Source organism: Bison bison, unplaced genomic scaffold, assembly GCF_000754665.1.
Source record: "Bison bison bison isolate TAMUID 2011002044 unplaced genomic scaffold, Bison_UMD1.0 scf7180017864034, whole genome shotgun sequence".
In the NCBI taxonomy this organism is placed as follows: domain Eukaryota; kingdom Metazoa; phylum Chordata; class Mammalia; order Artiodactyla; family Bovidae; genus Bison; species Bison bison.
Genome location: NW_011494606.1, coordinates 8,663,884 through 8,678,099, shown reverse-complemented (window position 1 = coordinate 8,678,099; position 14,216 = coordinate 8,663,884). Strand labels below are relative to the sequence as shown.

Here is a 14,216-nt window from a genome sequence, read left to right as displayed (position 1 = left end):
TCCCAGTGCACCAGCCCTGAGCACCCTGTCTCCCATGAAAAGTTTTAATTTGTGATTTATTTTGCAGTATGAATGAATCTTCATTTGTTCAAGAGTAATTTCTTTACCTGTTTGTTGTTTGTTTTGATCTTGGAAATTGTGTTGCAAATATTTTTCCCTTTGTCATTTATTTCTTGATTTAGTTATTTATGTCTGTAGCCAGTTGATTTTGCTCTTTGCATTTAAATTGTTGACCCTGCAAGAATTTATTTTGGCTTCCCTGCTGGCTCAGATGGTAAAGCATCTGCCTGCAATGCAGGAGACCTGGGTTCAATCCCTGGATCGGGAAGATCCCCTGGAGAAGGACATGGCAACCTACTCCAGTACTCTTGCCTGGAGAATCCCATGGTTGGAGGAGCCTGGCAGACTACAGTCCATGGGATTGCAAAGAGTCGGGCATGACTGAGCTACTTCACTCAGAAATACGATGGGGTCCAACTCTTCTTTTTTTCTGGGGAAATGACAGTTGTCACAAATATTTCTTGAATGATTCTTGCTTATCATGCAGTAAACTTTCATATATCTGAACTCTTTATTACTTCATTGTACTCAATACTTATATCATATATTTATAATACCTGGGTAGGCCATTACCTTTCTCCACATTTACTCTTTATAAGAAAAAAAAATTTTTTTGTGTGCTATTTTGTCCTCTTATTTTTCCACTTGAACTTTAAAATTGGGCTTTTCCTGTGCCATAGAAGTATCGAGGTGTTTTGTTACCATATGAAATTTATAGATTCAGTCTTCCATTTATTTACATAGTCTTTTGGTACCATAACATTTTATTTACATGGCTCTTAATAGATTTAAGTTTATTCCTAGGTATTTTTCTGTTTTATTACAGATGGAATCCTTGCTGATTGTTTTGTATTTAATATGAAAGGGCTGTTGGTTTCTGCATATAAATTATAACAGCTTATTGAATTCTATTTCTATTGTGATTTTTCAGGTTATTCTAAATTGGATTGTAAATTGCCATTTTGTAAATTAATAGAATTCTGTAAGAAGAACTGGAATATCTTCATTATAATTTCATCATTTCTTTGTAGTAGTAAAAGGCCAAATTATAATTTTTAAAAAATAAGCAAACATATCAGAATGAAAACAATTAGATTATTTTAATGGCCATCACTTTTATTTTTTATTTGTTCAATATTTTTTGTTTATTCTTACTTAATGTATTTGTGGGAAGTGGGGGGATTGCTTTTAAACATTCAGTTTCATTGAATGGCCCATGTGTTGGAGATAAGATCTGGCCAGTGCTGGAGATAATGCCAGACTGACTCTGTCTCTTTGGACCTGTCTTCTAAAGGTGAAGATCATTCTATGGTTGGCTTCAGTAGTAACTTTTTTTTTAGAATAGCTAAAAATGCTTTAATATGGAACTGAACCATGAGAAATGGGAATTTTGCCTTAATTTTGGTCTGAATAGTGCTAATTGAGCTAAAATAAAATAATAGTTAAATAGTGAGAAAAAGAGTGAGGGAAAAATGATTTTAGGTACAAGAAAAAATGTTAATATCGTAATTCTAACAAGTTTCAATTTGAAGATGCGCTACATAATTTGTGTACTTTACTGAGACTTTTGTCTCACATTATAGTTAACGTGGGGGCTTCCCTGGTGGCTCAGACAGCAAAGAATCTGCCTGCAATGCCGGAGACCTGGTTTCCATTGTTGGGTTGGGAAGATCCCCTGGAGGAGGGCATGGCAACCCACTGCAGTATTCTTGCCTGGAAAATCCCCACGGACAGAGGAGCCTGGTGGGCTACAGTCCATGGGGTCGCAGAGACACGACTGAGCGAGTGCTTGGTGGGCATGAATGTGGGCATAAAAGGTGTTTACTGAAGCAGTGCTTCTCAAATTTTGCTGTGCATTCTCATCGCTCATTCTGATTCTGTGGGTCTGGAGTGGGCCCTGAGGTTCTTTATTTCTAACCAGTTCTCAGATGATGCTGGTCCCAGACCATGCTTCAAGTAACCAGGTACTAAATGACCATCACTTTGATATGGTTTTTAGATAAGTTGAACTATGTAAACTAAACATTAAACGGATCCCATTGATCAAATGTATCATTCTTTTTTTTTCTATTCCATAGATGGTTTCCCTGCTTATTAGAAATGCTGCATTTACTGACTCAGTGTGGTGTCCTGTTACTAGTGCATACGCCCTACCTCAAGGAGCACGATGACACTCTGCCACCCTCTTCCTCCCATCCAAATTTCAAATCTGTGACACTTCAATTCTTGTAATTTCTTAACACTGGGTGGTGGTTCTTCACCTGCGTAGGTGTTGTTCTTCACCTGTCTTCACTTCCCATCTTTCAAGATCCACTTCAGATCCTAGTTTTCGGACATCTGTTTCAGCTGCTTTAGCCCACTCTGAACCATCTTTTCTCTAACCTTTTACTGTCTTTTACAATCAGTGTTTTACTTCTGTCTCTCGGTTTGCTTCCCTAGTTAGATTGTAGACCAACTAAAGGTAAAGGTCTAACTTGGGGACATTGTGCCTTCCCTTTATGACCTCTTTTCATATCTAAGAAACAGTTTGGACACTGTCTCTGAATTTGTAAACTTTGCTCTAAAAACCTGTTTCTATTCCTGTGTTCTTTGTATCAGTGAAGACCAAAGATCTTAGAGTCAAGGGGAAATCCAGTCTTTTAATAAGTCCAGTTGCTTTTACCTCCAAAGCATTTCATGAATCCGTGCTTTTCTCTTCCTCCAGTCTAAGCTTACCAGCAGCTTTCACAGACCAACCTAGAGGCTATGAACTAACCTGTCTGTGTCCACTCTGTTGCCCCTTCCAGTCCGTTCTCACCACTGTAGTATAACTCCAGTCCATCGTGTATGCTAGTGTCTCCAGAATTGTCTTTCATATGCTGCCTTTCTTTGTCTACTCCAATTTATAAACCTTATTTTATCCAGGGACAAGTCACTATGTTTTTCTGACCGAGTGTTCCCTTTACACTTTGCCTGAAAGAAAGTGAAAGTGAGACTCTTAGACCCCGTGGACTGTACAGTCTATGGACTTCTCCAGGCCAGAATACTGGAATGGGTATCTGTTCCCTTCTCCAAGGGATCTTCCCAACCTAGGAATCAAACCCAGATCTCCTGCATTGGAGGCGGATTCTTTACCAGCTGAGCCACCAGGAAAGCCCACTTTGCCTAGTTAGTCCCTTTTTACCCTTCAGAATAACAAGTCAAGATTCCTTCACTTGGGAAAGTATTCCTTGATGCTTCCCTGGAACCAGAGAGATTTTTGAAGGAAAAACAAAGCAAATGAACAAACCTTTGACGGCATCTCTTTGCTTTCAGCATAAAGCAAGATCGGCACTTGGTCTGGCCTTCTGTCTATATCTGTTAATCGTTTGTGTGTTATCAGTTGTTAAAATCACTGATGTTTGAATTAATTCTTTTTGTTTTAGTAGGCCTCTATTAAAAACACAGCAAACAAAACCAGCCTACCAAAACTACTTGTTAACAAAGCAGAAAGACATTGATTGGTCCAATCACTTTAAAACACTAGGACTTAATAGGGGTGAAAATCAGTGTTAATTGGATATTATGGATTTATTTTTAATGATTTTTTGTTTATTTAAAAAATAAAAGCATGCATACAGTGAAATATAAAACTATGTCTTTAAATAGGTTTGTTATCATCATTTAAAAGTTAATAGACTTTGTTTGGAGAAGGCAATGGCACCCCACTCCAGTACTGTTGTCCGGAAAATCCCATGGATGGAGGAGCCTGGTAGGCTGCAGTCCATGGGGTCACGAAGAGTTGGACACGACTAAGCGACTTCACTTTCACTTTCCACTTTCGTGCATTGGAATAGGAAATGGCAACCCACTCCAGTGTTCTTGCCTGGAGAATCCAAGGGACGGGGGAGCCTGGTGGGCTGCAGTCCATGAGGTCGCACAGAGTCGGACACGACTGAAGCGACTTAGTAGTAGTAGACTTTGTTTTATCACCTTCAGATTTACAGAAAAGTAATGTGTTTTTATATCTAATAAGTCATCAAACCTAAGGTTACCTAGATTTTGTCCTGTGTTATTTTCTAAGAGTTTTATAACTTTGTATCTTGCATTTCTGTGGTCCATTTTAAATGAATTTTTGTGAAAAGTTTAAGGTCTGTAGATTTCTTTTTCTTTCTTTCATACATGGATATCCATTTGTTTCGATACCATTTGTTGAAAAGACTGATCTCTTCATTGAATTGTCTTTGCTCTTTTGTCAAAAGACTGCTTGACTATTTGTGTGTGGGTTTGCTTTTACATTCTTCCATTGATCTATTCTTTTACCAGTATTATACTGTCTTGATTACTGTATCTTTTATTTGGTGGGGGGGCACTTTTTTTAATTGAAGGATAATTGCTTTACAGAATTTTGTGGTTTCCTGTCAGACATCAACAAGAGTCAGCCATAGGTACACCCATGTCCTCTCCCTCCTGAACTTCCCTCCCCACCCCACCCTTCTAGATCGTCACAGAGCCCCTGATGAGTTCCCTAGTCATACAACAAATTCCCATTGGCTGTCTGTTTTACATATGGCAATGTAAATTTCCATGTTACTCCCCATACATCTCATCCTCACCCTCCTTCCCTGCCCCCATGTCCTTCGGTCTGTTCTCCACCTTTGTTTCTCCATTGCTGCCCTAAAAATAAATTCATCAGTACCGTTTTTCTAGATTCCATATACATGTGTCAGTATACCATATTTATATTTCTCATTCTGACTTACTTCACTCTGTATAATAGGCTATAGGTTTAGTAACTGGTGAAGTTGAATGGAGAGTGTCAGTCTCCTCACTTTATCGGTATTGTTTTGTAGGTATTTTCTTGAAGAGACCTGTAGTCTTTCCCCTTCTACTGTTTTCCTCTATTTCTTTGCATGGTGACCAAGGCCATCCCCAAGAAAAAGAAATGCAGCAAGGCAAAATGGTTGTCTGAGGAGGCCTTAGATAAATGATGGAAAAAAAATTTATATAAATATGGAGAAAGCTACTAGATACTGGAAAAATTTTTTTTAGAGTTAAGAGTAGGCAGATAGTATGGAATTCCAGAATACCAGAATATGCAGAGAACTGGAATAATCTAGAGACATAGTTAGAAAAGGATGTGTCAGGCAGTGGTCTTGTAGTAAAACACATGAGTCATGGAGATGAGTGATGCAAGCAATCAGTGCTTCTCATTCTCTCTTAATTCCACATTTCAGAGTCCTAAAGTCCTGAGATGATAGCCAGTTTGCAAATGTTTACAGGCTATTCCAGTTGGATTTCTTTGCAGTGAAATTTTCTTGTTCCACAGCTCTTGGATAAGCACAAGAATACGGAGAGCATGGTAGAGCTTCTGGACTTGTATCAGATGGAGGACGAAGCCTACAGCAGCCTTGCAGAAGCCACAACTGAACTCTATCAGTATTTACTGCAGCCGTTCCGAGACATGCGGGAACTTGCTATGCTACGAAGACAGCAGATCAAGGTATTTTTCTTAAAACCTAAAATGTTACCTACCTATTCCGTAGTTCTCAGTCGGGCTGGCTATGCATTTTAATTATTAGAGGAGCTTTTATAAATGTAGATATCTGGTCCATTGTTCCCAAAGATGCTAGTTTGGTAGTTTGGTGTTACACAGAGCCTGAATACCTCATTTTAAAACCATCTGGAAAGGTGACTGTGCTGAGTGGGCAGGGTTGAGAGGACCTTGTCTAGTCTACTCTTAGACTTCTTTAGCAGGAGTTTTGGGAACATATGTTTTGGGAGGACCTTTTTAAAAGTTACAAGGCTTTAATGGTAGAGCTTTAAACTTCATGACGTTTGATTTTTGTGTGTAAAGTAATACTACATTTTTTGAGGTGAGTGTTAAGGGTTTGGTTTTATAGCTGACTTCAAATCAATGTTGCTGTTTAATTCACATGAAAATATTGCTGAACTAGGATATTAAAATTTTTTTGCATAATGGGTTAATTTGGAGCATTATTTAATAAATTTATATGTGAGAAATTACTAATTATTCTGAGAACCTTATGCTTGGGGGCAAGAATGAGTGTGTATTTGAAAAAATATAACAAAGTAAAGCATGTCTGTGTTTCTTATTCCCTTTAATGAATCAACATGGAGCCATACAGACCATCACATAGTTGATGTTGTTCTCCTTTATTAATAATTTTGAAAAATATGGGCATTTTGGAAAAAATGGCAGTTTTATCATAAACTTGGCATTTTGGTTAAGTGATAAATAGTAACTAAGAATTTTTAGGCACTACAGTTTCCTTCAATTTTTAAAAATGAACTGTAGAATTTTTGCCCATTGAAAACTTGACTGGAAGGCCAGGGATGAACTAGAAGACATGGAGACCCCATCTTCTTCTAAACTAAGTTGCAGTGCAGAGCAGACATACTCTACACAGCTGAACATTGACTATCAGAGTCTATGTGAATTTTTGCCTTCATATTATTAATATATCATGATTTGTATAGGAGAAGGAAATGGCAACCTACTCCAGTACTCTTGCCTGGAAAATCCCGTAGACAGAGGGCCCTGGTGGGCTGCAGTACATGGGGCCACTAAGAGTCGGAGATGGCTGAGCAACTTCACTTCCACTTTCATGCATTGGAGAAGGTAATGGCAACCCACTCCAGTGTTCTTGCCTAGAGAATCCCAGGGACGGGGGAGCCTGGTGGGCTGCCGTCTATGGGGTCACAGAGTCGGACACGACTGAAGCAATTTAGCAGCAGCAGCATGATTTATATTGAGTATTAACATTAGCAAATTGATTGAACTGCCATGTCAGACTCTGTTGTCCACTAGCATCACTTACTACTCCATTTTTTTCTCCTGGGAAGCAGAATATGGGTGAGGTGGACAAGACAATGTATTTTTTAAACTGATAATATTTTCAGAAGTAAATATGGTATTTTACTGCATTGGTCCTCTGATGCCTCTCAACTATAATGATGAGCTAGAAAGAGAACAGGAACAAATTTGTGCCAAAAATTCAACTACTTAGATATGGACACATTTCTTATAGAAATACAAATTGTCAAAATAGGTTCAAAGGAAAATAGAAAAAATTTGGTAGCTCGATATTAACAAAGTTGAATTCATAATTTAAAACCTTGAGGTAAGCATTATCCAAATCAAATGACATTACAGAGAAAAAGAAAACTACAGATGAATATCCCTTATGAATGTAGATGTAATAATCCTTAATGTAATATTGAAAAATAGGATTCAGTAATATACCATGACCAGGGTTTATCTCAGAAAGACAAGATTGGTTTAACATTACAAAAAGTAATCAATGTAACTCACAATATTACCAAAGAAAAAAAATCAGTGTCTGTGGGTGCATAAATGCATTTGATAAAGTTCATTGCCCATCCATGGTAAAATTTCAGCAAAGTAGGCAGAGAAGGAAACTTCCTTGACCTGACAAAAGTGAAAGTGTTAGTCAGTTGTGTCCGACTCTTTGCAGCCCCATGGACTGCAGCCGGCCAGGCTGCTCTGTCCATGGGATTCTCCAGGCAAGACGACTGGAGTGGCTAGCCATTCCCTCCTCTAGGGGATGGATCTTCCTGACCTGTCTCTTGCATTGCAGCAGATTGTACTGTCTGAGCCCCCAGGGAAGCCCATCCTCCACCTGATAAAGGGTATTACGTAGAGCTCATTTAACATCGTGTGTGATATGAGTGATTGAGTTCTTCCCCCACTAAGATGGGTAACTAGACAGAATTGTCTGCTCTCACAACTTGTGTTCACTATTTCTCAGGCATTGGGGGAAAAAGTAAAGCTTTTTGTAATTCATAGATTATGTGATCACACATGTGAAGAATAAGAATCTAAAAAAACCACTGGAAATAATCTAAGTTTAGTTACAAGGTCAGTACTTAGAAATTCAGTTGTATTTTCTGTCTTCCAGAAATGAAACTGAAATAGAAATTTTTAAAAATGCTTGAAATGTTTAAAGATAAATTTTATAAAATCTATTAAAGGACTGTATACTGAAAAATTATAAAATTTTGCTGAGAGAAATTAAAGCATACCTAAATAAATGGGAGATAGACCATGGTAATAGATTGGAAGAAAATCTATTAACAGTAGTCAGTTATATTCACATGTCAGCTCTCAGTGGATCTGTAGATGCAAATTAAAATTCCAGTAGGGTGGAATTTAAAATAGACCTGTGGTTACATATTCAGTTAGTTTTTCAAAAAGGTACCAAGGCAGTTCAGTAGGGGGAAAGAATAGTCTTATCAACAAATGCTGCCAGAAGTGGATATCTATATAGAAAAAATGAACCCTAGTCTTCCTTATGTTACACCATACACAAAAAATAATTTGAATACATCTTAGACTAAAACGTAAATCTTATAATATAAAACTTTTATAAGCAAACTGCGAAAGGTTTTACAGTCTTTGGGAGGGAAAGGCAAATGTTTTTTTAGATACAATGCAGAAAACTTGGGCCGAAAACTAATAAAAAGAATGATAAATTGGACTTCACTAAAATTAAATATTTTGCTATTTGAAAGATTAAGGAAATGAGAAGGCAGGCCATACACTGAGACAAAATAACTTGTAATATCAATGTATCTGAGAAAGGAACTATGCAACTCAGTAAGATAAAACCCCCAAATTTTCAATATGAGCTAAATATTTAAAAGGACACAAAGAAATGGCCAATAATCACATGCAGAGATGCCCAACACACTCACCAAGGAAATACAGATTGATACCAGAGTAGGACACTGTACACACTCACCTAGGAAATACAAATTGATACCAGAGTGCAACACTGTACATACTCACCTAGGAAATACAGATTGATACCAGAGTGTGACACTGTACACACTGATTATTCAGGTGAGTGTAATGGAAATATTTTGGCCCTCCCAAATAGTAATGAGGATGTAGAGTAACTGGAATATTCATACATTGCTAATAGGATTTTAAAGTGGTACAGCCACTTGGGAAAACAGCTTGACAATTTCTTCAAAAATTAAACACCCTTGGGTGTGGTTCCAGTACCTGCCATTTATACCAGAATTCTCAGATGTTTAATGGCAAAATAGCTTTCCAGATCATGGTTCCCCATCTGTGGATTCAGCAACAGCAGATCTTACAGCACTGTAATATTTGTCAGGGAAAAAAATCTGCATAGAAGTGGACTCATGCAGTTCAAACCTATGTTGTTCAAGAGTCAACTGTACATATCTTACAACTCAGCTGTTTGTCTCCTAGTTACCTATACAAGAGAAATGAAAACATCTGTTCACAAAAGAAAAAACTTGCCAGTGTTTGTGCCAACTGGATTCCTGGTAGCCCCAAACTGGAACAGCTCAAATAACCATCAATAGGTGAATGAGTAAATAAAATGCGGTATTTCCATATGATAGAATAATATTCGACAATGCAAAGGTGGTCTTCCCTGATGGCTCAGTGGTGAAGAATCCACCTGCCAATGTAGGAGACGCAGGTTAAATCCTTGGGTCCGGAAGGTCACCTGGAGAAGGAAATGGCAACCCACTCCAGTATTCTTACCTGGAAAATTCCATGGACAGAGGAGCCTGGCGGGTTACAGTTCATGGGTTCGCAGAGTCAGACATGACTTAACAGCTAAACAACAACACAAGACACAGCAACAGAGACACACCTCAAAGTCATGCTAAGTTGAAGAAGCCAGATACAAGAGAATATATACTGTGTGAAGGGATGGATGGCAAGGTGGTACTGGAATATTTTGGAGGTGACAGAAATGTTTTGTATCATGATTGTAGTGGTTGTTTCTTGGGTTTACGGCAATCAAAACTCATCAAATCACGTACTTTAGACAGATTGATTCACTTGATTATATGTAAATTAATTAAATCCTGATTAAACAGCTTACAAAAAGTTGTGCTGAGCGAAAGATGCCAGACACAAAGTATAAACTACGCCTCCATTTACATGGAATTCTAGAAAATTGTTCTGAGGAGTTGTTGCCTGTGGTGGGGCCGGGGAGATTCTCTGAGAGGAGCAGATGTAACAGTCCTTTGGAGAGATTGATGTATTTTAAATCTTGATTATGGTGGCTGTTAACATGAGTATAAAACTTTGACAAAATTTATGTTTAAAACATGGGTACATTTTGTTGTATATAAATTATAACTCAGGTAATTTTTTAAAAGAGGAATGAGCAAAATGTACAAGTTTATGTAGAGACACAAAATGAGGCGATCAACATAGCCTGAAGACATACAGTAAAAGAGGGATTAGTGAGCTTCACTATTGAAGAATAAGAAGTCAGTAGGAAGTGAGTATATATGTTTGTATTAGAGATTGAAATTGAGACTATTCCATATATATATAAGAATAGGAATGGTATAATAAACAGGCATAGTACTTGGGTTTTTAGACCCAGTAAATTATTCAAACCTTATTGAATCACCAGCCCAGCACCATGTGTGGAGGCCAATAAGTGTCATGGCTGGGACTGGAGCACATTTGACTGCAAAGCCTGTTCTATTAGTTTTTCCACTGGGTGTGAATTGTTTGGTATGCCTCAGGTCTAAGGATTTGTAGGAGAGAAGGTATGGTCAGGACCTAGAAAGCTGTATCATCCCATGGAGTTTGACCTTTACTCTTTAGCCTCATCCCTTTCAGAAGCTCCCAGACTTTAATGTACTGGTTCTTTAACATGTGAAAAATGTGAGCCCCAGACAGGGAGCGTCAGTATTGTTAGAAATACAGATTCTTAGGCCTTACCTCAGATACCCTTAACCGAAACTCCAGGGAAGAGCTCAGCCATCTTTGTTTTAACAAGTCTTCCTGGTAAGTAGGACACACTGTGCAGTTGAGAGCCGCATGTCTAATAAAACCTGAAACAGCTGAGGCTTGGAGCACACTGAATTCTGAGATACCTTCACTCTGGGCCTCAGCTTTCTCATCCGTAAAACAAAAATTAAACTAGATGATCCTTGGGGAGTTACCTGGGGGTCCAGTGACTAGGACTTTTCACTGCTGGGGGCCAGGGTTTGATCCCTGGTTGGGGAGCTAAGATCACACAAGCCGTACAGCATGCCGCCCCCCGCCCCCCCCCCCCAAACGGAGAGAGAAATAAATAAATAAGTAAAAGTAAATAAACTAGATCCTCTCTAGATTTTTAAAGACACCCAGTGTCTTAATGAGTCACAGTGAGTTCACCTACTGATAGTCTTCCTGGATTAACCATAAGCACTTCAAACACATTGTCCAACTTATTTTTAATAACTTGCTGAAAGCACATAAGTTAAAAACTAGAAGGCATCCTCAGCTTTTCCCTCCCCTTTGCATCCAGTCATATCATTTTGCAATTTGACTATTTTCTGGTTGTAACTTGAATATACTCTTCTTCCTCTACCCTTCCCCTCCCCCAGGGAAATCTGTAGGTGTCTTTGTGTGAAATAGAAAAAGACACCCATCTCCACACTATTCCAACAGACAAGTGGGCATATGCAGCAGTACAGATGGCTTGGCCAACCTCCTGGTTTTGTGCAGCGTGCAATTTTTACGTCATTGGACCACTATATACTCTACTGTGTACATTGTGAAATATATAGTGCTTGCTTGTTTTGTTGTTCAGTTGGTAAGTTGTGTCCAACTGTTTGTGACCTCATGGAGCCCTTTGAGCCCACTAGAATCTGTCCATGGGATTCTCAGGCAAGAATACTGGAGTAGGTCGCCATTTCTTCTCCAGGGTATCTTCCCTACCCAGGGATCGAATCCACATCTCCTGCTTGTCAGGAGGGTTCCTTACCACTGAGCCCCACTATACATTATATGTAAGCACTATACATATAGTGCTTACCACTGTACATTAAGATACTTATCTCTCACCTGAACTATTTATTGATTTCCTTATCTTTAGATGCCTTTTACCTTCAAAAATGCATCATTTCATACTCTTTCCTGAGGATATTACATTTTACATTTACTTTGAATGTAAAAATGCATGAAATACATGATGCCGAATCTAATTATGTCATCCTGTTAATCAAGAGTCATATAACTCCTAGGCCTGGAAAATTCACATTAAGATCACCACTACATCAGTATACTGACAAGTTTATCTTTGCATTTGTTTTACCCAAGAATCAGAGTGCTTTTTAAAAAATTACTATCTCAACAATAGAAGTAACACTTAAGCATCTCATATAAAACCCAGTATCCAAGCTAGTAATGTACTTTATAATAAGTAATTCCTTGCCAAGAAATCTGTGTTTATAAACTAGTCTCACTATCCTAGCTACCTAAACTGACACATACTTTTTTCCATGTTAAAAACAGACACTGTTTTCTTTCTGGCCCTGAAATTGACAACAGAGGAGTCACTGTTTTTAGCACATGACCCAGCTGACCAGTGCTGTGCATCTTCGGATTCGCCAAGTTAGGAAAAGAACTCAGTATCCTAGCTTAACGTCTTCAGTACAATAAACTATAATCACATTTTTAAACAGTAGGCTGTAGCATTAGCTACTGAGTTTTAGAAGTCAGTGAAAACACAGCATTTAAAAAGCATAGCATGTTTCTCTTCTGTGTATTTGGGTATATATGTGCGATGAAGGTAAAGATAATCCAACAACAAAGTACAGGTTATCTCCAAATACCAGATTTTTTATATTTTTTTATTTCTCATTTCTGTACAGTGTTTAACTATGCAAGTGAAAGTTTCTATCTTCATGATCTGAGTTAAGATTTTTGAATTATGAGCACTGCTTATTCTGTTTATTACATTTTGTGTACCACAGTTGGGTTCGTTGGGATCTAACTGGAAGATCAAACCAGTTATTTCAACAGAGAACCATAAGGCAGCTCTCAGGTACCAGAGTTAATTGCAGAAACGGCCACCACTCCTAGGATTGGGGGTTACAAAGGGAAAAGGTGAGGATAGGCCCTATGAAGCTGACCTCTGAGGAAGAAGACTGCTGTTTGAGAGAACCAGATAAAGCACTGATGGACTGGTGCTGCTTTGTCTTGGGCACACACAGTGAGGCCAGTTCTGCAGAGCTTAAAAACTGCAGACTTGTTTCTGTTAACTTCTTGAAGAAGGTACTAGATGCTGAGATTAAAAAGCGAGACTGGAATGATGATCACAGAACAGCAAACAAGAAAGTCAAGTGACAAAGATAGGAAGACGCAAGGTGTCTCTTTCCTTCAACTCTGAAATCTCCTCCAGCCCTTCCTCCTGGCAAAGGATAAATGTGGTTTTCAGAGCCCGAATCCTAGCATCACAAGGCAGAAGGCTGAACTTGGAGGTGATAGAATCCAAATACATTTTGACTTTCAAAGTCAGTGAAAAACTGTAGCTAACCTAAATTACAGTCTTAGGTATAATAACCAGACGGAGTTTAGTCATGTCATTGAAAGGGACTTGTGTCATAACATGCTGAATAAGAATTTAAGTTTTGCTGCAGTGATCAATTTATTAAATCCTTTTTTCATATTTGTGAATCTTTTGCTTTTTAACTTGTTTTAAATTGGAACAAATGAAAGCACAAAACCTTGATGGTTTTATGACAGAAAACAAGTTTTCTAGACTCTTACATGCAAAAAGTCTAAATATGCCACCTACTGCTGAGAATGCCACAGTGGCTTCCAGTTGCTTGTCACGTGCAGCACAAGCTCCAGAGCCTCCTCATGGTGATCATAGCCTACTTGTCTAGGCTTATCTTCCTCTACCTTCATCTGTTTTACCTGAACTCCAGGTAGGCTGGACTGCTCTCTGTCCTTTACCATACATTGAACTTAACTTGCCTCAAGGCTTTTCTCAGGTTAATTCTTATCTACAGCACGCATTTTGGGTGATTCTCTTTTCCCATATCCTCCCCATGTAACTGTCAAAATCCGACCCCTCCTTCAAATCCTTCTGCAATTTATGGACTTCAGTAAAATTTGTTTGCCCTGATCCAAACAGCTAAATGTGTTCAAAGATTATGGTATCATAAATTCAGTTCAGTTCATTCACTCAGTCGTGTCCGACTCATTGCAACCCCATGAATTGCAGCACGCCAGGCCTCCCTGTCCATCACCAACTCCCAGAGTCTACTCAAACTCATGTGCATCGAGTTGGTAATGCCATCCAGCCATCTCATCCTCTGTTGTCCCCTTCTCCTCCTGCCCCCAATCCCTCCCAGCATCAGAGTCTTTTCCAATGAGT

The 14,216-nt window shown here is 38.6% G+C and overlaps 1 protein-coding gene across 1 annotated transcript in view; it reads left to right on the top strand.

The window, feature by feature from the left end:
* JMY (junction mediating and regulatory protein, p53 cofactor) overlaps window positions 1–14,216 on the top strand; it is a 77,853-nt gene that overhangs the window by 22,692 nt on the left and 40,945 nt on the right. The window contains exon 3 of the mRNA XM_010834613.1: window positions 5,348–5,521. Coding sequence (XP_010832915.1) covers window positions 5,348–5,521 — 174 coding nt within the window. The remainder of the gene's footprint in view (window positions 1–5,347; window positions 5,522–14,216) is intronic.